A 25,706-nucleotide genomic window follows, 5' to 3' on the forward strand; every position below is an offset into this window, starting at 1 on the left:
AGGTCAAAATCTTCCAGGCTTTGCAACGTTCACTTCTGAGTTCATAATCAAAGAGTTAATTCTTAGAGACAGGATCAGTTACTTACATTCACCAATTTCTCTGGGGGAAAAAAAAAACCACAACCCCGAATTATTTTGTATTTAGATTCTTTATCTCAGTTCAAGGAAAGAAAGCTTCTTCCATAAAGACATTTTACAATCCATGTTAGAGTATTTCAAAGTATTATCTTGTATTGGTTTATGATAAGAAAGAAAATTGCTCTCAGAATTCTCAAAATTTCAGAATTTCTTAAATATTGATAGCTCACATATGGTCACTGAACGTTATTGAGCTACAACTTCTACAAGACCAAGTTTTTATTTTAAACTAACAAAATAGGGACTGGAGAGATAGTACAGGGGTTAAGGTGCTAAACCCTGGCTCAATTTCTAATAATGTATAGATCAACCCAAGACACCTGTGTGTTAAAACAAAACAAAAACAATTTAAAATAACCACACAAAAAAAGCCACAATACAGGGGCTGGAGAGATAGCACATGTTGGGGCATTTGCCTTGCACATAGCCGACAGGATGGACCCGGGTTCAATTCCTGGCACCCCATATGGTTCCCAGAGCCTGCCAGGAGTAATTACTGAGCAAAGAGCCAGGAGCAACCCCTGAGTTCCGCTGGTTGTGACCCAAAAATCTAAATAAAAAAATAAATAAAATTCTTTTTTGTTTTTGTTGTTTTGTTTTGTTTTGTTGGCCACACTTGGTGACACTCAGGGCTTACTTCTGGTTATGCACTCAGAAATCTCTCCTGGCCTGGGGGACCATATGGGATGCCAGGGATTGAACCATGGTCCGTCCTAGGTTAGCTCCAAGGCCAATGCCCTACTGCTCATGCCACTGCACCAGCCTCTAAATAAAATTGTTTTAAAAAAAGCCCTGCAAAACAAATACAAAGTATTTACAGGATTGCCTTTGGTATTATTTACTTGTTTTGTTTTATTTTTGAGTCATTCCAGCAATAACTAGGGATTACTTTTGGTTCTGTGTTCAGGATAATGCTGTGTCAATATCAAATATAGGGTTTATTTAAGAATAAATTATATCATATATTCTAAAATGCATTGTAGACAGAAAAGCACTAAATGGCCAGAACACATCATTGCTGCCTATAATTTTAGTTCACATAATGATTGGGAGCATTCATGCATAATCACATATTTTAAGTGCATTTAAGTATAAAGAACTAAAAAGGCTGGATACAAAGAAAATAATAAAACTTTCATTCAAGCAATGACATATTAGATTCTGATAAATCCAATAATTTTTTATCAATCAAATTACTGGTAATTCTGGGAAAAATCTGAATAGGCCTTATATTTTCAACCTAATGGGTAGCCATCACCACATTAAAGCAGACACAATATTTTCCAGCCCAAAGTGCCAAAAGCATTTTTTTTGGTGTTCATCAAGAAATGTGATTCTATTCAATTCCGAATGTGTTCAGATTCACTCTCAAATAGGATTCATTTAGAAGACTCTATTTTTAGTGCAATTCTTTTTTCACATGATGTTCAGAACTTCTCTACTCAATATTGAATTGAATTGTATCTTATTTCATTCTCTAGACCAGGTCTGAGCATTTGTTTTCCCTGTAATCATTTACAAGCAATAACTTATTTAGGTTTCATAGGCCATACAATCTCTGCTGCAAACCTGGGACACAGCCACTGGTGTGGGATTAGTTATAAATGAATGAATTTCATAGGAATGTGCTAACAAAGCACTATAAGGGGGAACAGAAATAGACAACAGAAATAGATTGACTTCCAGTTTTGGAGGCTTGAAGTCCAGCATGCACGTGGCCTCAGACTTCTTCCTCCCTCTGAAGCTGGTACGAGAGAGTCTTTCCAGCTTCTTCACTCACTAGTGTTTGATCACTGTTGGAGTGCATTACTGGATTGATGGTTGTGGGGTTAGTCTCTACCTCCAATGTCATATTCATTCTCTTCTACTCTTATAAAGACACCAGTCACAAAGAATCAGGGGACACCCCCCATGACCTCATTGGGATCAGATCTGCAAAGATCCCATTTATAAAGGGCATGTTCACTGCGGTGATTGTCACAGTGGGACTGTGATCTCAGCATAGCTTGAAGGGATGAGGGAGCATAATTCATTTTGTAACACTCTTATGTTCATTTTATATTTATTTATATTTATATTATTTATATATAAATTTAAATATTTATATAAATATATATTACTTATATATTTATATTATATATATTTATTTTATTTATATTATTTATAATAATTTAGTCACCTCTGTAATGAATTTAAGTTCCCTTTTCTTTCTTTCTTTTTTCTTTTTATCTATTTTTAACAACACCCGGCGATGCTCAGGGGCTATTCCTAGCTTTGCTCAAAACGCCTTTCTGGCATGCTCAGGGGGCCATGTGGGATGCCGGTGACCGAACTCAGGTTGAGCGCATGCAAGGCAAGCGCCCTACCCACTGTTCTATCGCTCTGGCCCCAAGTTCCCTTTTCTTATAAAATTCATCAATATTTGGAAAACCACAGAAATTTGGTATAAATCCAACTGTCTACTCTGTTTGCATTGACTGTATTAAAACTGGAGTAAAGTCCAACTCACCAACATATTTTGAAGCATATTTCAAATTTATAGTCACTAAGCTCACAAGGCATTATATAGGCAATTGTACATATGAAGATGGTAAAAAAAAAGAAACAAAACAAACACAATTAGTTTTTTCTTCCATATGATTTCTCTTCTCAAATATTTAACTTTTACCCATATCAGCTTATTGTAAGCTAATAATATTGCTTAGAGAATTCACTGATCAAGAAAATGGATTTGAAAAGAAATATTGCAACCTATCATCACATTCATTCTATACTACAAGACTATTCAGATGTTTCATTATTACCCTATTCCTACAAATGATGGGTTCTTGTTTCTGAGACCTTCTTCACTTTTATTCCTTTTGTTAAATTTCCTATCAATAATGATTAGTTTCTTGTCTCCATAAAAACTATTCTCATTAATAATACCAGTGTCCTTCACATGAATAAACTCAGTGACTAAATTCCAGACCTCATTTTAACTAATCTATTAGCAGAAATGTGATGGTGTGCTTCTTGCTGATTAATTATCTTTACTGATTTTCAAAACACCATACTCCTTAAATGATTTCTTTATACCTCAATTCTTATATGCTCTCAAGTACCACACAGTTTAATCATTGTAATATTTTCTTGGCTCTGTATACATTTATTCCAGTTAGTCATATAGGTTAAAATATCATCTCTCTAAGGTTTCCCACACATCTTACACTAGTTTTGCCAAACTCATATGGATACCGGTTGTGCCAAAAGAAATCAGAAGTCCACTTAACATGGTCCGGCTAGAAAAATATAGAATATTTGAGCAGCAATAACAACTGCGATTATTGAAATATATGAAGTGTTTGCCTTGATAAATCCTTGGTAACACTATAATACAAAGTCATCTTTGGGTGCTAGCAAAGAACCATTTCAATACATTTAAATGTGGTCCAGGTAAAACTATAAATCTATTATTTCTATTCAGTTTTTTGTGATAATTATTAAAGCACAAAATAAAAAATTATCTATGGAAATATTTTGTGTAAATAGAATATAAAAACAAAAGTGAATTACCCAATAATTAATGAAACTAATAACCATCTATAACAAAAAAGAGAAATTGTTTGAACATCATTATGGTGTTATAAATTTGAAATATTACCTTTAAAACTGTTTACTCCATATCTTCAAACAAACCTAATATTCATGAGAGTCATAGTTTAGATATAAATACCAGTTTATCAGAAATACTGGAAAATATATAACTTGGTTCTTCAATGATAAGCAACTTGGTTCTTCTCCAATAAGAAAGCGGAAAATGATATTGACATAATTAAAAAATGTCAAACTTTTCAACAGATACCTTATCAAAAATGCAGCTGTCAGATAATCATATGAAAATATGCTCCATGTCATCTTTAATAAAATATTGTACATTAAAATAAAAATTAGATACTATGATATACCAATGGTCATCAAAACTTGTGGGGAGCCTAGCTGATAAAACCTAGAACATAAGACACTTTAGTAATTCCTAATCTGGTCACCCACGTGACCAAAGGCGCCCATGCCTTGAGAACAAAGGAAATAGACAAATACTAAGTAATTCAGAGCAGTCCAATATATCCAGCCAGAAAGAAAAATATAGAGCAACCTGCCTTTGTGTTAGCAAAAGGTTATTAGGATTACAACTGATGTTTTATTTGTGCTTGCTGAGTGGAATTTGTGGGACTCTGGATCTTGTGTTTTCTATATAAACTCTTTTAGCATAACCATGTGCTCAGGTCTACCTCTTTGCCCCTCCCTATTACCTGCCCCACTTTATGCTAATGAATGCTGGTAATTGTAATTGGTGGAAAAACCTGTAACACCCTCTGACGCATTTCAGCCCTTAAAAGCTGATTCCCCAACAATAAACTCCCCTTTTGAACAGCATGCGTTGTCTTGAGGGCCCTTCTTACTAATTTCTTAAGTTCTTCTTTACAGGTCGGTTCTGCTCGGGTGAACCCACTAATAACTAGCAACCTTCATTTCCACACCCCGCGGGTCGGGGTCCCCCACGGAAGGTTGCAAAAACTGTCACAGTACAGTGACAAATTCCAGTAGTTCCAAATTCCAGAAAATATGAAGAACATAGTGTGGTGAGAATGAGAAGTTGTATAATCATAAACAGAGTTCAACATAGATTTTTTTTTTATCACACCAGTGGTGCTTAAATTTAATTCCTGGATCTGAGATTCTGAGCTCAAGGATCACTCCATGTGTGGTTTAGGAGACCATTTGGACCTCTGGGTACCAAATCTGGGTTGGCCCAAGCACAGTCATTTTGGAAAACAGGCAGCTTCTTACAAAGTACTTATAGTCCCACTATTGTAATTCTTGCTATTTCGCAGAAGTTGATAATGTATGTCTACACAAAAACCTTCCCATTGATAATTATAACAAGTTTATTCATAATTGCCCAAAGAAACAATAAAGTTGTGCTTTAGTGGTTGAAGAAATAATTGTGCTTAATTCAGACAATGAAGTGCACTGAAATTAAATAATCAAACAAGCTATAAATGGTTAGTAACTAAAATAATAATTTAAATAAATTTTAAATGAATATTAACAGTTATGAGTCAATCTAATAACAATTTGATTCCTCCAAACACCTAATACTATATGTACAGCTTTAGTTTATGATAATCATAAAAATAAAAAATATGAAGATATTAAAAAAGATCAAGAAGAGGCTAAAATCTGGGAGCTAGAAAAGAAATGTATAGGTGAAACATAGAGATGAATTATTATTATTGTTATCACGTTATTATGAGATAAATTGCATAAATAGAATACTCTTAATAGTACCGAATCAATAGATACATCATGTCATAGATTTGTTCAACCTCTAGAATTATAAAATATGTCACATCAAGGTGGAACAATCTTAGAAATGTGGACTGTAAGTGATTATAGTGTTGATCTAAGTTTTTCTATTGGATCAAATGTACTATCTTTTAACATCTGTGGATGTTGATAATGAGGAAATTTTGTATATGAAGTGGTATATATGGATAAACTCTGTACCTTCCTTTTAATATTTGTTGTGATCCCAAAGCACTTGACAACTATAGTCCTAGTAGAGGGACCAGAGTTATAACTAAGGCATATGCATTGCATGTAGTTAATTTCAGTTTGATCCCTGGCATTACATGGTCCTAAAAGTATTACTAAGTGCAGCCCTGGAGGATTGTAAACATTGAAGGTGTAGCTGGGAAGTTCCCAGCACTATAGAGCCTGAGTATTACTCCATCCTCAGATCCTTTCTCATATTAATCCACTGAACTGGTTGGTTGAGGGAAAGCTCTAATAGAAACAAAAGGGAAATGGTGAAGAGGAAAAATTATAGATTAAAGGAATCTTGGGGCTTGAGTGAAAGCGTTTGCCTTGCATGCAACCGACCTGGGACAGACCTGGGTTATTTTTTTTTAAATAATGTATTTATTTTAACACCATGATTACAAACACGACTGTAGTTGGGTTTCAGTCACAAAAAGAGCACCTCTCTTCACCAGTGCAACATTTCCACCACCAATGCCCCCAATTTCTATCTCCGGCATCTCATATGGTCCCGCGATCTTGCCAGAAATTATTTTGAGCTCAGAGCCAGGAGTCACACCTGAATGCTGCCTGGTATGGCCCAAAAGCCAAAAAAAAAAAAAATAAATAAATCTTGAGATGTTTGACATCATATAAATTAATAGTATAAGGAATGTGTTTGTGTATCTGTATTCAAAATCTGTAATTTTTACAATCTACTTGACACATTTATAATCTCAGAAATGTGAAAATACATAGATATTTTTGTATTAAACTTCATATTCATTATTTCAGAGGTTCCAAAGGCTTTACTATTTAAATATATTTATATAATAAAGTTAAATATTAAATGATTTACAAATAAGGGTTTATGATAGTTTTGATATTTTCACAATAATTTGGGAAGAAGTGTTAAATATTTGGTAGCAAAGATTGAGCTGTTTTATGGGTTCATTATTTACACTTTATATAATTTGAAGAATTTGGTGGGGTGTATCCACATCCCAAACCTCCTCCTACTATGGTTCAGTGGGTGACAGTGCTCCTGAGAACTTGCCCAAGTGTGGATGAGTATAACAATTTGATTTCTCTGTTTTAGACTGTGGTGTTCCTGTCCAAAGGTCTGTGTTGCAGGCATCACTGGAACTTGCCCATTACCATCCCTCCTGTATTATCATGTCAATAATATCTACAACAGTTGCAAAGCAAATTAAGTGCTAGAAGGATAAAGGTACATGCTAATTACCCACTGATTTTTGCCTTCATTGAGAACCTGAGCAACTTAGCAAGGGGGCACTAGAGAGGGACAAAGTATAAGACTCAAAAAAAAAAAATAAAAAAAAAACAAAGCTACAGCACAGAGGGTAGGGTATTTGCCTTGCATGTGGCTAACCCAGGTTATATCCCAACATCCAATATGGACCACTGAGTATGCCATGGGTAGTTTTTGAGTATAGAGCCAAAAGTATCCCCTGATCACTGCTCAGAAACAAGACAAAAACCATTCAAGAAGGCATAGTCTTGCCCTGTTTGGTTTTGTGTAGTTGGAATAACTGTGTGTGTGTGTGTGTGTGTGTGTGTTTAAGCATGTATGAAGGAAGAAAAAGTGCATGCATGCATACAACCATTGTGCAAAAATTTCACTAGTATTTGCTGAAGACATAAGAATATGATTGGTAAATGGCTGATTCCTTTGATAAAAAGGTGGTTGGAAAGCAGATAAGAACTTGAATCTAACAAGCTTCTTAAGTATTGGGATTTTTTCAGATATTATGAGAAAATTAATATGTTAATTAAATAATGAAATATTTGGCAATGTGGGTAGAAATCACATTCTGAGGACAAAATTTGAGTTCATTAAAACTGAGGTTATTTTTTTTGGGGGGGGGAGTTGTATTTGGCGGATATACCTGTAGTGTTCAGGACTTATTCTTGACTCTGTAAATATGAGACAATGTGTCGCATAGGGGATCTAACTGGTATTAGCTGCATGAAAAGGCAATAGGCTGAATCCATGTATCTTCTCTCTGACCTGTAAATACTATGCATTTTAAATCCAACAATTTTCTAAAGTGTTGAACAAAACAAAAGTAATTTCACATCTGTAAAATCAGATCTCTTGTATTGGCAATCTATAGACAGTTGTTTAGGTTAAATGATTGCACTAAAGAATAGGTCACGATGTACCTTAAATATTACTGTGAAAGATTCATAATACACTTTGGTCGCAATAAAAATTATTAAAAAAGCAAGATAATATAGAATAAAAAAACAAAAAATAAAACATAGGAAAGGAATACGTCAAGCACTATTTTATAGTTGGATGGCAGAGATTTGGACATTTTAGTTTTGGTGTTATTTGATTGGAGAAAGAAAAAATAGCAGGAAGTTAGATAAATATGTATGCATACCAAGAACTCACTGGTGAGAAGGAGGAGGCTGACTAGGGAGACAGAAGCTCCAAAATCTTGTACTTAAACAATGTCTTATAGCTTTATAGGCTGCATACCAGTTGCTGGTTCTGGTTGAGAGAGTGAAGGATATCTTCCAAAAACTGAACACAGGGGTCAGAGAGATAGCATGGAGGTAAGGCGTTCGCCTTGCATGCAGAAAGTGGTTCGAATCCTGGCATCCCATATGGTCCCTCGAGCCTGCCAGGAGCGATTTCTTTTTTGTTTGTTTGTTTGTTTTTTTGGGGGGTCACACCCGGCAGTGCTCAGGGGCCACTCCTGGTTCTACGCTCAGAAATCGCTACCACCATTCTTCTGCATGTAAGGCAAACACCTTAATTCCATGCTATATCTCTGGCCCCTGCCAGGAGCGATTTCTGAGCATAGAGCCAGGAGTAACCCCTGAATGCTGCCGGGTGTGACCCCAAAACCAAACCAAACCAAACCAAAACAAAACTGAACACAAAGCCTCAAACATAATACCACAGACGTATATTTATTTTGTACATTATCTTCACATTGTAACATCCACATCAGTGATACAATTGAATAATTTTGAATATATGATTACTGTAATAGTCATCTTACATATAAAACCAAGAGGCACTTCCAGTAATTCTGGCAAAAAAGGAGCATCATTATAGTGTCTAAGCTAAAAAAATAATAAAAATAAATACAGTTTATCTAACATTTTTCTGTACAGTTTCTACTCTTTACAAAACATTTATCTGCCATTAACTATGGTACTTAAATACTTGTGATTGGAGAATAAAACAAAGTATTGCTATGTATATTAAGTTCAAGATACATGTGAGTGGACAAAATTTATTTTAATTGCACAACAATCATTTGAATTCAATATCTCACTCTTGTGTTGATAAAATTGGTAAATTTGGAAATTATTAAACGTATGGTTTGTTGAGAGTTGTAGAATGTACACATTGTTAAAAAACTGTCATGTTCAAATGATATTGCCTATACAAGTACTTTGGCTGGCAGTTATTTGAAAATATTGCTTTTTAGGAATACCAAATTAAACTAATTCAATAGTCAACAGTTTACAAATAATCTACAAAGTCAAATATTTTGAATATATATGTTAATTTGAAATTTTAATCGAGAGGTTTCTTTTTTTTTTTCTTTTTTTGCTCAAGAAGAGGTATTAACTGATTAGAAAAACTGTCCCACCAGGAATTAGAGTAAATGTCAACAATAAAAAATTAAATCTTCTCAAACCCAAAACACTGAATTCAAAGGAAATCCTTTCTGTTATACGCTTGCTATTCCAAAACAGAAAGTCAAGAACTTGTCTTCACTATTTTGTATAAAGTGTTAGAGTACTTATAAAAGCACCAGTTTTCATTTTGTCATTAGTATGAACAAATTTTCAAGAACTTGGTACTGAGGGCGGGGTGGGTTCAGTGATATTTATTTCCAGTGCTTGTTAACTAATAAATCATCCTTGAAATAAAAATGGTATGTGTTCTTTTGTAGGAATATGTTAAGAAATGAAATGAGACTCATAAATAGCTAGTAAGCTACTACTACTCATAAGTACTAAGTACTTATAAGTACTTATAAGTACTACTACCCATAAGTAGCTAAGTAAGTGTAATGTGTTAAAGCTGCCATGCAAGTATTTTACAGATTATAAAAAGTCTGATTTCTTTTTTTTCCGGCCACACCCATTTGATGCTCAGGGGTTACTCCTGGCTAAGTGCTCAGAAATTGCCCCTGGCTTGGGGGGACCATATGGGATGCCGGGGGATCGAACTGCGGTCCTTCCTTGGCTAGCGCTTGCAAGGCAGACACCTTACCTCTAGCGCCACCTCACCGGCCCCAAAGTCTGATTTCTTAAACTAATAAACAATATATAATAAAAGTCAAACATTTAAATTCCACTTATAGGTAATATATCGATAAGTTAGGGTGATTATTTAAAGAGAGAACACTATAGCACTAGATTGTTTATAAATAGATAAAATGAAATATTTGATAATGAGGAATTTCAGTCAGAAAATATCAGTTTTTATAGGAAAGGTGATGGAAAATTCTATTCTCTAACTAGATATATTCACAAAGAATTCATCTTTTAAACATCTTTTCTATTTCATTTTACATTAAACCATAGGAATATTTTGCTGTTATGTAGGGAGTCAAATTGCTAGAATAAAAAAAACTCCATTCTTCTCAAACTATAGGTTTCAGACACTTAAAAATTATTAATTCTGCAACCTGTCACCTCACTTTATAAAGGAAGCCAGAACTGGGAAAGGACCTGGGAAGTGTCTTTCTACGGAGTAACAGATCTAAATTGGGCTCTGCCCCAATGCTGGAGGGATGTTCTGGGGTAACTGTTGTGTTGGACCTCATGAACATTCCAAATCCATAGTTCTGCCTCCCTTTTATTATCCTCCACCTGGGGCTACAGAATGGAACTAAATGTGGTGTGCTAGATTTTTGAGGTGAAAGGCATATTTGCTCTTTATTCTGTCTGAGAATTCCAAATTCTACTTTTTCTACTAGGTTTGATGCCATACTGGTGGGATTCAGGGGACCATATATAGTGCTGGGAATTAAACTCAGGTTAGCTATATGTCAGACAAGTGCCTTAACCTGGTTTATCATCTCAATCCCCTCCTTTTCTTGAACTTGTCTGTGTCCAAGAACAGCAAAATATAATGGAGGTCATCCTTTATTCCTCTGTATTTTTTGTTTTCAAGAGGGAAGGAAGAATTCACTACACAGTTTCTTTCTTTTGAAATTGGCATTTCTACTGACACAGAAACTTAAAGCATTAATATGTCATTTTTTTAATTTGCTATTTATAAATATCAACATGTTGGGGGCCAGAGAGATAGCACATCAGGTAGGGCATTTGTCTTGCACATGGCCAACTGGGTTCAATCCCCAATCCCCGAGCCTGCCAGGAGCGATTTGTGAGTGCACAGCCAGGAATAGCCTGAATGCTACTGGATGTGGCCCAAAAACCACACACACACATGAATCAACATGTTAATCAACAAGATTAATGTGGTAGTTATGGTTCATTGGCCTGTGAATGTAAAAATATTAAGATTTAATTTTTGGGCCGGGAAGGTGGCGCTAGAGATAAGGTGTCTGCCTTGCAAGCGCTAGTGTAGGACGGACTGCGGTTCGATCCCCCGGTGTCCCATATGGTCCCCCAAGCCAGGGGCGATTTCTGAGCGCATAGCCAGGAGTAACCCCTGAGCGTCAAACGGGTGTGGCCCAAAAACCCCCCCCAAAAAAAAAAGATTTAATTTTTTCAATAATTATTCTGATTTTTAGCTATACTTGAATTTAGTAAAATAGAATCTATATTAAACCATTTATTTTTAAAACAAACCAGAGTATGGGGAGATATGTCAAAAGATTGGAGCACATGCTTTGAATGCAGGAACTCCAAGGGGGATGCCATGGACCTCCATTGCTTCTGAGTGTGATCTACACCTTCCCAACTTAAAGCCTGGAGTAGCACCCAAAACTGATGGGCACATCTCTAAAACAAAACATAATATATGTAAAAAAAAAACCTTAAACCATAAAAATTGGTGAATAATTATTTTTATGGTGTGGAAGAACTCATAACTTACATACACAATCCAATTATGTTTATATTTTTGTCAAGCTCTGGTAGTCTTGGGCCATTTTATTAGAGATTTCTTTCTGAAGCATGGAGGATATTGGAAAAATAATAATAAAGCCTTCTTTCCAGTTTTCTGCTGTGTAATAATTGCTTGGATTTTATAAAATTATTTAGTACCTCTCTACTCTGGAATGACATGTTGATCTACAAACTAAATAAAATTGAAATATTCTCAATAGCATTTACACTTAAAGCATTTTAAAAACCGAAATGTGTGCACAATTAAGAAATTGTTCCTGGCTGTGAAACCATGAGTACATCTGTCTGAAAGTGGATATGGAAGAACATGGAAGAACAACTGCTTCTTTGCATTAAAGAAGAGGCTTGCCTTCCCTTCTGGGTGCCAGAATTCCTCAAAGCAATTCATAGTTAATCATAATGGCTGCCAACATAATCAACCTCAAGAAAAGTGATCCAGAAATGAATCAGCTGCCTTGACAAAAAATTGAATTATTTTTAAAACTTGAGCATTTGTCAAAAACTAGTTTTGCTTTCCATCCATTCATTATTCCATATAACTTGTAGTTTTATTTGCATTAAAATGATTTTTATCAGATCAGGCTTTTTTAAAGCAGCAGGTAACACTGGATTCCACCAACTAGTCTCAATCTTCAGTTTTGTCTTATGAAAGATATTTTGATATAAAAGTCCCATTGATTTGTCACCTACTGTTAGAATGACCTGATAGTGTGAACATACAGATCAGTTCAAATAAGGTAGAAAAAGAGGTAAAAATACTATCATTTTTATAAATGACATGTTAGAAGACAACAAAAGTTGTCTAATGTATGTGGCCCATGACAGAGGCTTAAAATAGGTCTATATTATCCTCTAAGTATGGCTTAAAAGCAGGAAGCATAAAATATTTGTGCAAACCTCAACTCATTCATCAAACAAAGTCTATAGTTTAATTGGTTCTGTTTGTAACTTAAAGAATCCATCCCAAAATGAATTTTCATGAAGACTTTGGACATTTTCAAGAGAAACAAACTGATATGAGGCCTTAAACTGGGATATTAATCTCTGGTTAGAAATTGAGTTATTTAATTTTGGAATGCTCTTCAACTCAAATAGAAAATTGACCCCTCATCTTAAAGTATATTAGAAAAATAAACAGACAATATTAGGAAATTTGCAGTTTTACTTCATAGGGAATATCAGAGAAACAAATGAACTAGAAACACGGGATAATGTAATAGGTAGCTTCCTCAGAGAATAGACTGATGAAAGAAATTCAGTTTGGTTTCAAAGTATATAGCTGTTTTTTCTCTTAATATTAGATAAACTACTAGCATTTAAAATTTTATAGAATTCCATCCAACACACACTGTTAGAGTCTCTAGAATAAAGAGAATTTTGATTTATTTTAGATTTGAACACATCTAGTATTCTTTTACTGGAGTCTTCTGCCAGTTTGAAAAGGTAATTTATTTCCAAAAAGGCAATGTAAACCAGAAAAAGCATTAAATTCAGGTAAGTACAAAGTAGTCAGGATTAGGATGGAGAGAACAATATAAACCTTATTGTGGTTGTTATTACTACGTTAGAAATACTATAAATAACAAGGACAGTGGAGACCAGCATACTACTATGGAAAAGCACCAATATTCCCTCTCAAAATAGAAATGCTTTTGGATTATTCAGTTCTTATTCGTCACACAAATAGTTAACTTTTGTAAAGCAGTCATTTCAAATCTCCAACTTTATTTACAATGATAATTTTCATCTTTATTACTTAGAAAATAATTTATAGTTTTTCCATCATTTTAACAAAGAATAGGCCTGAGTCTTGCTTTTGGCACAGCTTTTACCATCAAAGAAAATTCTCTGGGGAAGTGAGAGTGGCCACCAGGAGATCACAAACAGACGCAGGGATGAAAAAAATCCATCACAACAGATTCATTTACTAGAAACAGTCTACTCGGCATAAAATCCCCTTTTATATTACTGGGTTAGGATTTGTTCTGGAACTCCATTAAAATGGAACATGAAATGGGGTGGTGGTTGCTTTTCATTTTCAAGAAAACGGGTCCTTTCTTAAATATAAAAGGACAAAATCCCTTTACTTTTTAGATGAAGATCTACTTAGATATATCTTTGGGCATGGCTATTTCTTCATCTACTGAGGGCAAAAGCAGGTCTTACTACAAGGACCAAAAGACAAAAAAGAATTTACAGTTAAGTAAAAACCCAAAGTGGTATTTTCATTAATAAAACAATCTTCTCAAAGATGCCTTAAGTAACTGAAAAGATTTTGGATATCTGGGACGTGACATGAATGCATGTTCTTGTGTTACACCTGATCACTCCTCAACACTGATCCAAACACTGGTATCAGGCCGACCTGTTTCTACTGCTTCGAGTTTTACAGTTGTTTATACAATGGTTATTCTCTCTAAAATGGCTACACACACCTTCACTGGAAAGACCTGAGTTTATTTAATGGCACCTATAAATAGGCTCATTGAAAAATATAGTGAATCGACAACAAATTTACTGGTACCATAGGAAATAACTTTAGAGTTGGAAGTAAGCAGTCATATTGCTGTTACCAGAGGAGGAAACAAACAAACAAAAAAAACTCCCAAAAAGTGTTAACTTGCCCAGGGACTCTTTTAAGCATATTGGGTATACAAATGACAAAAACTAACCAATCTTTAATCCTCCAATCAGCTGACTTATAGCTATAATACACTGCTTATTTGTCTTTTAAGTGAATCTTATCTACCCTGGTTGTTGAACACGTAAAATGAAGAGATCCTGTCAGCTTCAGCCACAGTTAAGTCTGTTATTTCATGTACTTTAAAACAAACCAAACCAGCTGCTTGCTCGGTGTTGCAGTTGAGGCTGAGCAACCATAAGAAAGCTGCTAGTTTATGGTTCTGAAGCATTCTCCTTGAGTTGGCCTATATTTCGCCCAATAGTACTTTTAGGGAGGTATGACATTTGGATAATGGAAAAAAACTTCGTTAGGTAATTCAATACAAGAAGTATGTGAATAGAAATATTTTTTTTTCTTTCTCTTATCTGTAGGGCAGGAGGACAGTTCACTGGGGAAGTGTATTTACTCACAGTCACTTTTGCTAAGACAGAGACAAAGCAATACTAGAAAAATAGGAAACAAATCCTAATACTGGGGTTAACTCAAAAAAATACCAAAAAATATTCATTTTGGTGGAATATGTGTCCATTTGGTCCTTTTAGTATATATATTTGTGTGTGTGATATCTATGTATATCTATACTTTTGTTAACTTCTTGAAAATTTACATATATTATATATTTTACTTACTGAGAATTTTGCCTTGCAATCATGCTTATTTTATATTTTGTCTTATGTTTAAAAAGCCATGGTTATAAAAGTCTAACTTTTGAAAAGAGAAATATAATAACTATTTGGGGGAAATATTTATTTTTAATGTAAATACATTTTCCCCTATGACTTCAGAGAACATAGAAAGTAAAAATCACACTCAATGTTTCCTTTGAAGCTAGTGTTTAGATGATGAGGTTTAGAATCTGATAGGAACAGCTGAGCTGTAACCCAAAAATGTTAAGAGAAAATAGGTATAAATTGAAAAACATCAGTCTTGGTTAAGAAAGTACTTTCATTTGGGAGACATGGAGCCAAAACCTACTGTAATGTGAGCGAAAGTTACTAGTAAAGAAAAATATATTTAGCATTTATCTTCACTGAATTTGCAGAGAGTGACTGGCAGGTGGTAGGTTCTATTTGGCTAGGTGAGGGTCTGCCTATAGACAGGTGCCATGGAATAATCTCTTGCTTGGCTGGGTGATCCTGACAATGTATAAAAATGGTGAGTAGAGTATAACTTCATAAAAATGTTTGCTTTTTCCCTCTAAAAAAAAAGAACTTACTATCTACAGAAACAAAAAAAAATCTTTATATTTACATCAAAGTAACTATTCATGACACATATAATATGAAATAAAATATTGAAAGTGAGTATCAACTTTTTAAATAGAGGTTTGGCTCACAGCATAAACAAGTATAGATTAACAAACCCAAAATCCTAACATAACAAAACAAAAACAACAGAAGAAAACCAAAAAGTTTCTCAGGAAACCCCAAATTCTTCTAGAATCTTCTCAGCCCAAATAGGTATGACAAAGGGGAAATAGTCCTACCCAGAGGGTGGGACACCCAAACAGGGCTCATGGCTTTCTCAATCCAAAATCAAACCCAAATACCAGCCCTTTTCACCCCCAACAAGACATCACATCCTTTTTAGTTTGCTTTTTCTTTCCTATTGTTTACTGCACATTTTGCAGCAAATTAAGAAAACATGGAGGTCATAATTAAAAGCCATTTTCAAAGCCTTCTCTGTAACCTTTTAGAATCCTAATCAAGGCAAAAAACAACAAAAACAAAAACAAAAACAAAACCCAGCTCCAGCTCTGCCTTGGATGTTTCAGTCTGAAGAAATCCCACCTCCTCAAGGGGTAATTGGACCTTATTCCCCAATAGTTCCAGGACATTCCTAAGGCAAGAAGATGGAAAAATGCCTCACTCTTCCTGGTTGGAAGCTGGTGACAGAGCGCCTCCAAGTGGTGTGATGCAGTGGTGCTAATCTTATGACCTTGTCACCCAGCTCAGAAATGAAATTTCCGGTCTTAGAGGGATCCTCATGGAAGCCAAAAGAGAAAGGTGTTTGAAATGGCTGCATCTGCAACACAGCCAGAGCAAACTTCCTTTTGTTTGTTCACATGCTGAGTGATCTGCCATTGTGACCCTAGGAATGGCTAAAATCACAAAACTTCTCTTAACACACATGCAAACATGCATTCACACAAGATACACCCTTTCACACACATAATATCAGTTTCAATCTCTCTCTCTCTCTCTCTCTCTCTCTCTCTCACACACACACACACACACACACACACACACACAGCACACATATACACACACAAGATGCTGGAAAGTTATATGAGAATTCCAATAATGCTCTGGAACTTCCATCCCTCAGCACTAGGAGCCGTAGCTCATTAGTTGTATCTACAAGTGCTACACTGATTTCCTGATAGGCCACACCATTTCCTTTCTGATTTCTTTTCCTTTACAATTTAGGATATCACAGTGACCACTACATATATCTTAATATGAATGTTATTACATTGTGAAGCCAGTACTACTGGCTTTCAGTGTGTGTCGGTGTGTCTGTGTGTTTGTGTGCCTGTGTGGTGTGCATCCGTGTGTAAATAGGTTTGCAAGTTATCTACGCAAGTGCTTCAGAGACACATAACACAATATATTTCTTCCTTTAAAAAATAAATCCTTAGAAGCTGGTGTTGCAAGGTGAAAGCTTCTCTGACAAGGGTCTTTAACAATGTACCTCACTGTAAAAATGAGCACAGAGAACACCAAGAGCCCCCAGATATACTAGCCATGTGCCCATCTTCTTGTATTTCTACAGTGTTGTGTCTAAGTATTGTGCTGGCTTCAAAAGCGTCTGTGGAGAGCCACTCCTGATACAGCCTTTTCTATCCATCTCAGGGATTAGGCTCTGGAGCTGGGCTCTCTTCTTGAGGCTTCCCTTTCTCTTCTTCCTCTTCCCTGATGGCCTGGATCTGCTCTGAAGGATGCTGCTGAGGGGCCAGGTCCAGAGCTTGGTTTTCAGGGCCTGCCATCCGTTGCTCTTCTTCCATGATTTTCTTCCACATCTTGTGGTTCTGCAAGAGGTGCTGAGTTATCTGGCAGTAGATTTTTCTCCTTTTGAAAGTTTTCTTTCCTGAAAAGATATGAAAATTGACGACTTACTTGGTATGCCATAAAATGCCACCATATAAACAGGAGGTGAGCAGCAAATGCTGATTCATAAATTACTGTGTTCTTTAGAGCACAGAAATGAGAGGAGAAATGCAATGTTCATGAGATATAAACTCTTTCATCTCTACTGGTCAATTTCTAGTAGATTTCATTGTAGGTAAGTTCAGCTCAGCTTTTCTTGAGAATCTTTTAAACATTAATAATTTTTCTCCTAATCTTTTTAACCAAAAGAGTCCCTCAAAGCCATTGGCCGAGGGAGAGACTAGAATCTTGGTTCTATGAACATGTGTTCTATGCAAGGTGACTTCCCTTCAGCACCAAGGCAGCACCCTCACTGGAAAAATCTAACAAAACTCAATTTTTCCTCTTCTTCCTGTCCAAGCAGCCCCTTGAGAGTCGCTGTCCTCCTTTTCCTGCTGTTGAACGTTAGCAGAAACCCTCTCTGGAATTAAACTGAACATGGTGACGTAGGAATAAGTTTGTACCAAATAAATTTGCGTAGATTAGAGTCCGCAGGTGGTCTAAAACAGGCCTGGATTGGGAGCCAAATTGTTCAGCCCTGGAACCTTTTGAAATGAGAACAAAGAGCCTTTCATTGCTCAACTTCTAAATGCAGCTTAGTACTTCATTAGAAACCTCTTAGTTCGCTGTAGGAATCTTTCATTTAATTATGAGGTGGAGGTAAAAGCCTTCTTTCCCTAGGATACCATATTGAAACATTTTATTCTGTGTTTCCTGGGAGACCTCCAAGTTTCACAGATTGCTGAAATTATCACTGCATATTGAATCCCCACCCCTAAAATCAAAGTTTCAGGTTGACCATCTCAGTCAGTATGTTCAGAAATTAAAATGACAGGGAATCAATCACAGGGAAGTTATTGATGAGTAGCCCTTGATTTCCCTTTCTAGTTTTATTGCCTTGGGATGTTTCTTAAACTTTGAGTCTCTCTGAGTGTAAAATGGGACAGTTGAATTAGAGGATCACTGTTTCTCCTTGTCCAAAATTCCATTACCCCATGCTGACAATACTCAATATATACAAGTTTCGGGGCTATGAAAGGACATTGTTTATCATTGCCTATGGATATTTTAGCAGGAGGCATCTGCTGAGTTTTACAAGCCATTAACAAACACAATCCATAGAATTCTCATTATTGCTTTAGTGAGCCTGATAAAAAGGGCAAAGTTGAAGAGCCAGAAATAAATATAGAACAGAAAGGAAATCGCTTTGAGGCTGGAGAGTGGGGGCTGGTCAGCTGCAAGTGGCTGACCCAGGTTTGATCCCCAGTATCCCACATATGGTTCCTGAGCCTGTCAGGAGTGATTTCTAAGTGCAGAGGCAGGAGGAACCCGAGTACTGCCAGGTGTGACCCAAAAACAATAGCAACAGCAACAAAGAAAGGAAACCTAGAAAGTAAACCACACCAACAAAGAAAGTAAACCATTGTTTACTAATAATATAAGTTGATAAGTTGAATCTGTTAAGTATCCTGCACTTGGCTCCTCAGTTTTTATGCCTGAGTTCATTTTCCAATGAATCTGAATTCAAATAGCAAACTGCGAGAGCCTTAGGGCTTTTCTAAAACTAAGCCAACTGAACTTTTCCAGTATCTTCAGTGGGAAAAACTGCTGTCCTCCATTAATGGCAAACTATCTCTTTGAATAAAAAATGTAAAGAAAGAAAAGTACTATGCATTTATTAGATGAACAAATAAACAAAAAATAAACAAATCTTAAGTTCCAGGTTGTGTTTCCTGTTTCTAAATCCAAGATCAACTCAATATTTCTAATGAAATATTATTATAAGCATTGGAAAAATAAGTTATAATTACTTTCATAGACTATTGAAGGAATGCAACTTTTAATTTTCTCTTCATTCACTCCCAGCGCTAATATTTCAAAACAGAGTTAAACAGAAATCTGAACTCAAGTCAAATGTGCAAAACCTTATCTCATCAGCACACGGTTAATAACAAATTCCATATTTTTGTACACAGGTGCTAACAACAAAGTCCTATTATGAGGGCAAAATGGGTCAATGCTCTTAGGTTAGAATATTTCACTTGATAATCCCAAGTCACAAGTTCTGCTATTTTCATGACTGTCTCCCTAAATAGGAAGATATGATTAAAATGTCTTTCACTAGTAGTACTTTGGGTAAGGGCTTGGAAAAAAATTTATTTTCATAATCTGTGGAAGTGGAAGAAAAGCTACATAACAAGTTCACAGAAAACTGTACTATATTTGTAAACACAGCAGTAGTGTTTGAGCAATGCTGCTAAAAGGCTTGTAAACTGGTATATGGTTATTCTTTCTCTCACAGCAGGCAATGATTAAACATGGGAAAATGGGGTGTTTTGTAATAGATTTGTTTGGTATCATGATACAGTCAGGATCAATGACCAGATGTGGTTACCTGCTACAAGACTGCTGTTAAGACCCTAATTCTGAGATCTTGGGACAATGTCAACTCAACTCATACTTATATACCTCACACTGAGAATATTTCCTACGTAGAGAAAAATCCAAATATAAGCTCTTCTCTTCACTCCCTCTGAGGCCTTCTTATTCCGGATCAAACAGGAATCAACAATGTGAGTGAATACAAACCCTCTCACCCCCAAAACCTTATGGGGCCCAGTTATCTCCATTCCCTCCTACTGCATGGCTAGCCCTCTTCCTTCTGCAGTTCCATCTGGTATCCTTATATACTCTTTAACCCTATTCAGGCCTCCTTCCCTGATTCTTCCTGGCTATGCTCTCTGTATTTAGCCTATTACCTCCTTTCAGAAAAAATATCTCACTCAGCACACTCCTGGAGTCTATCCTTTTTAAGCAAACACAGAAAAATTGCCCCTTCCTCCATAACCTCCTTCCCTGCGGCACCTCTTGCTCCTGGATTGTCCAATGATCCCTGAAATAATATCACCCAGTTTTGAAAACACAGTCTAATACTCTCTGAAGGGCCACTCACTCCCCCTCTCCTTTCCAGTTTTTAGGTTTCCAATGTTTCTTAATTTGCCATCCATGGATGTCCTATCTAAATGCTTTTCCCTTAATACTCACCTTTTCAATATTGAGACTCCAGCATTATTAGTGCCTCAAACTCAAATTATTCGCTTTCCTTACTATACTCAGAGCCAACTGGATTACAGATCTAAAAGGACAAGACTGTTTTAGACTCTCATTTGCACATATCTCCTCTATCTTGGGTATCTGGAAGAATGCCTGGAATTGAAGTAGGTGCTCAACAATTCTTTATTGAACACAATTATTTCTACCTCTTAACAGCTTCACGTGGTCAGGCTAACACTAGCTTTTGAAATCCTTTCAACTCTAAAGCACCAACACTCTTAGTAACCAGGTTTGCCAACTTCATTTTTTATTTTACTTCATCAAGGAGTCCATGGCTCTGTATCAATGTGACAATCTAACAAATTCCACTATCTGAGATTTCTATTACGGCATTGGAGGCATTATATTCATAATCAAAAGCAGCAGCAGCTAATTGACTCAAATTACTGAATTCTGAGTAATACCAAATGTATCTCAATCTGAGCAAGTAAACAGTGCTAGGAAAGAGCTTTGATGACATACTTGGAGCGTCATTATTTTCACAGGTTTCCTCTTCACTGGGGACTGTTGCTTCCTCCTCCTCCTCCTCTTCCTCAGGGTCATCTGTATCCCCTGACTCATCACTGCCTTCCCCCCATTTCCCAGGCATTAGTCCTGCTGAGTCATAGGAGTTGCAGAGAGGCCCCACAATGTGAGAGATGAAGGATTCCTGAAGGTTGGCCAATTGTGGAGCAGAGCGGTCCATAAAAGGGCTAATGGGCAACCCCAGGCTGGCCTCTTCATCACCCTAGAAAAAAGAATTTAGTATAAATAGTTGACTAGGAAGGTAAATGACAATAAAGATTTGTCATGCAGTATAATATCCATGTTCAGCCTTGCACCTAAGTATGCACCGACTTGTATGTGAAATCATATACATACAAGACAGGGCACATGTTAACTAGATTAATTAAAGAATCTTGACAACTTAAGAGTTTTAATTTTTGTTGGTTTTAGGGCCATGCTTGGTATATTCAGGACTTATTCCCAAGTTAGTGCTTGGGGGTTGCTTCAGAACTAGTTGGGTGACCACACTGCTTTGGATAGGGGGCACATAGAGTAAACTCAGGCCTCCAGCATGCTATCCACATCACTCAGTTACGATTATTGCTTCAAAATTTTGTTGTCATATACCAAGTTTGTGATCTGGAAATTGAGGCTTTTGATCAAGGGGTAAGAGAATAACTAGTGTGGGTGTTACAGATAGGACCCAGAGAAAGAAGGGAAAGGTTGCTGTTTCTAGAAAATCATATGTTGTCTTTCCTAGGATTAAGATTAACTCACGAATAACCTTGAAAATACAGAAAAACTATAAAAAGAAAGCCCAGGGGCCAGAGCAGTGGCATAGGTATTAGGACAGTTGCCTTGCAGAATCAGAGCCACGATCTGATTCCTGGCGAAACCATATGATCCCGAAAGCCAGGAGTGATTTCTAAGTGCAAAGCCAGGAGTAACCCCTGAGCATCACTGGGTATAGCCCAAAAACCAAAAAAGAAGAAAAAAAAGAAAGAAAAAGAAAGCCCATTTAAATAATTCTTAGTAAACAGTATTACTTTTTACCCCAATGTTTCTTATATTAATGTGTAAATGCAAATTAAATGTGATCAGATTATTAAATTAATACTTTGTTCTCTTTTTCTGTAGTATCTAGGCTGCCAGAAAATTGAAAATAATTTACTTCTCAAATTCAGTTGTTCTGTTATTCCAGATCTCGGCTCTGGAATTATCTTCTGTAATTATCTGATTTATGCTATTGTTATATGTTGATATATACTTAATGTAAACATTTAAAAAATATCTTCTTCATTGCTGTTGCATGGGGCTATTCTTGAAAGTGCTCAGGAAACCATGTAGTGCAGGGGATTAAGTTTGGTGATCCCTTTGGAGCTAGAGACATAGTACCGTGGGTTAGGCATTTGTCTTGTATGGAGCTGTCTTGTATGGAGCTGGCCAGATTGTATCCCCAGCATTCTATATGGTTTCCTTAGTACTGTCAAGAGTAATTCCTGAGCTCAGTCCTAAGTACTGTCAAAAACAAAAACAAGTAAAAAATAAACCTGAGACTCCCTCCTGCAAAGCATATGCCCCAGCCCAGTGAGTCACTTTCCTCAGTTAACTATAACTTTAACACTTTTACTATGATATAGTACTACAGTACATCTGTATATGTTTTCATTTGGAACTACTTTAAACTACTTAGAAAATGGTAAAACTAAAAAGAAGCTGCATCACAAAATTTATGATGGATTTGTACTAAAATATCATGATGCATAATTTTAGCATTCCTCGCTTCACTGAAGCATAATGGAACTGGAGGATATCATTTTAAGTGGTCAGAAGAAAAAGGACAGATACCAGATGGCCACTTATCTGTGGCATACAGAAGAGCAGGATAAGGGAATGCAAAGTGTCAAAGGAATACAGACCTAGATTACCATGGACCTGATTTAAAAAAAAAAAAAAAGGACAATCAAGGAAAGAAATTGAGGGAGGAAGTAAGAAGAGGAAGATAAGAGTTAACAGAGGGGCCGGAGAGATAGCATGGAGGTAAGGCGTTTGCCTTTCATGCAGAAGGCATGAATTCCAGCATCCCATATGGTCCCCTGAGCCTGACAGGAGCGATTTCTGAGTATTAAGCCAGGAGTAACCCCTAAGTGCTGCTGGGTGGGACCCAAAAACAAAACAAAAAAAGAGTTAACAGAGGCAGGGGCTTCAGATACACTGCAGTATAGATCTGTGGTATATCTATCTATCTATCTATCTATCTATCTATCTATCTATCTATCTATCTATCTATCTATCTATCTATCTATCTATCTATCTATCTATCTATCTACTATCTATCATCTATCTATCTATCTATCTATCTATCTATCTATCTATCTATCTATCTATCTATCTATCTATCTATCTATCTATCTATCTATCCCACAGCAATAAAAACGCTGAAAGAAAAGACTCAAACTACAGTAACCAAATTTAAAACTATACTTGTCAAAGGGGCAGCTTGGGAAGTGGAATGGGAGTTGGGGATATTGGTTGAAAGTTGATAATGTTAGTGGATTGCGTTGAAACATTTTATGCCTGAAACTATTATGAATGACTTTTTAAATCATGATAACTTAACAGAAAAATCAGAATTATCCATAGTGTTTATGCACATGCAGCTTAAATATATTAAATGAATTTTCCTTTCTCTTTGAATTTAGCGTTTCAGGTTTGATGAGTTAATCTTATAGGAAAATTGCATCATTTTCTAGAAAACAAAACCATTTTATTCAAATGTAAATCCTGTCTATAATACACATAGTCTAATTTCTTCAAGTACTTCCAGTGATAGAAAATTTCTTTCTTCTTTCTTTCTTTCTTTCTTTCTTTCTTTCTTTCTTTCTTTCTTTCTTTCTTTCTTTCTTTCTTTCTTTCTTTCTTTCTTTCTTTCTTTCTTTCTTTCTTTCTTTCTTTCTTTCTTTCTTTCTTTCTTTCTTTCTTTCTTTCTCCCCTTCCTTTCCTTCCTTCCTTCCTTCCTTCCTTCCTTCCTTCCTTCCTTCCTTCCTTCCTTCCTTCCTTCCTTCCTTCCTTCCTTTCTTCTTTCTTTCTTTCTTTCTTTCTTTCTTTCTTTCTTTCTTTCTTTCTTTCTTTCTTTCTTTCTTTCTTTCTTTCTTTCTTTCTTTCTTTCTTTCTTTTCTTTCTTTTCTTTCTTTCTTCCTCTTTCTTTTCTTTCTTTCTTCCTCTTTCTTCTCTTTTTTTTGTTTTGTTTTGTTTTTTGTTTTTTGGGTCACACACAGCAGCATTCAGGAGTTACTCCTGGTTCTATGCTCAGAAATTGCTTCTGGCAGGCTTGGGGGACCATATGGGACACCAGAATTCAAACCACCGTCCTTTTGCATGCAAGGCAAACACCCTACATTCATGCTATCTCTCTGGCCCCATAGGGAATTTCTTAATAAGATATTTCCTCCCATTTCTGGACACCATTAGTATTAAATTTTACTTTGTCCTTTTTTCTTTTTTCTGTTGTTTTGGAATCACATCTGGAGATATTAAGGGATCATTTATGGCTCTTCATTCAGAAATTATGCCCGTGGGTTTTTGAGAAACCTCATAGTGTGCCAGGGAATCAAATCTATTCTCTAATCAAACCTAATTAATCAAACCTGAGATAGATGCATGCAAGGCACATGCTATATCCACTGTACTACCACTCTGGCCCACAAACATATTTCTAACATTAAGCTCTAACTTCTAGAGTTTCTTTGTATTATACACTTTTGTCGGGGGGAAAGAGGAGAATCAAATGTTTCTTTTGAATCAAATGATGTCTTAAGAATGTTCCATAATTTGCTTGATACTCATGACACCTTTATGATAAACTGACTTTTAAAAAATGTAGTTCAATATTGTGATCTTATCTGAAAACATTATCATAATATCTCTATTTCCTCTTCCCTGAGTATCTTTCCTTTATTTCTTTTTTTATCATTGATCTTGGTCTTCTATTTATACTCTACTTCTCCCTGTACCTCTTAAAAGTGGTTCTTGGGGCCCGCAAGGTGGCACTAGAGGTAAGGTGTCTGCCTTGCAAGTGCTAGCCAAGGAAGGACCACGGTTCAATCCCCCCCAAGATATGGTCCCCCAAGCTAGGGGCAATTTCTGAGTGCTTAGCCAGGAGTAACCCCTGAGCATCAAAATGGGCATGGCCCAAAAAAAACAAAAAACAAAAACAAAAAAAAGTGGTTCTTAGTACAAAGACAGAATTATAAGTATCATATGATCAAAATAAATTAACATGGGGAATTATGCTTACAATTTTATGGTAAATATGGTTATCCCATGTGATGTCAAATACAATGTCTGTTTATATTTTTATGCGATACTATTTGTGACCAATTTAGAAAGTAATGAACTTATGACATAAATTTAAACTCTTTTATTAAAATAAATTTATAAATAACATTTTAATGGTATTTCTCATATCTGAATAAGTG

The 25,706-nt window shown here is 35.9% G+C and overlaps 1 protein-coding gene across 1 annotated transcript in view; it reads right to left on the reverse strand.

Annotated features, from left to right (window-relative positions):
- Positions 1-14,936: 14,936 nt before the first annotated feature.
- Positions 14,937-25,706, reverse strand: part of PDE3A (phosphodiesterase 3A) — a 337,733-nt gene continuing 326,963 nt past the window's right edge. The window contains exons 15-16 of the mRNA XM_049782896.1: positions 21,205-21,469; positions 14,937-17,569 (exon numbers count right to left, since the gene is read on the reverse strand). Coding sequence (XP_049638853.1) covers positions 17,331-17,569; positions 21,205-21,469 — 504 coding nt within the window. The 3' untranslated portion in view covers positions 14,937-17,330. The remainder of the gene's footprint in view (positions 17,570-21,204; positions 21,470-25,706) is intronic.

This window comes from Suncus etruscus, chromosome 11 (assembly GCF_024139225.1).
Source record: "Suncus etruscus isolate mSunEtr1 chromosome 11, mSunEtr1.pri.cur, whole genome shotgun sequence".
NCBI classification, from domain to species: domain Eukaryota; kingdom Metazoa; phylum Chordata; class Mammalia; order Eulipotyphla; family Soricidae; genus Suncus; species Suncus etruscus.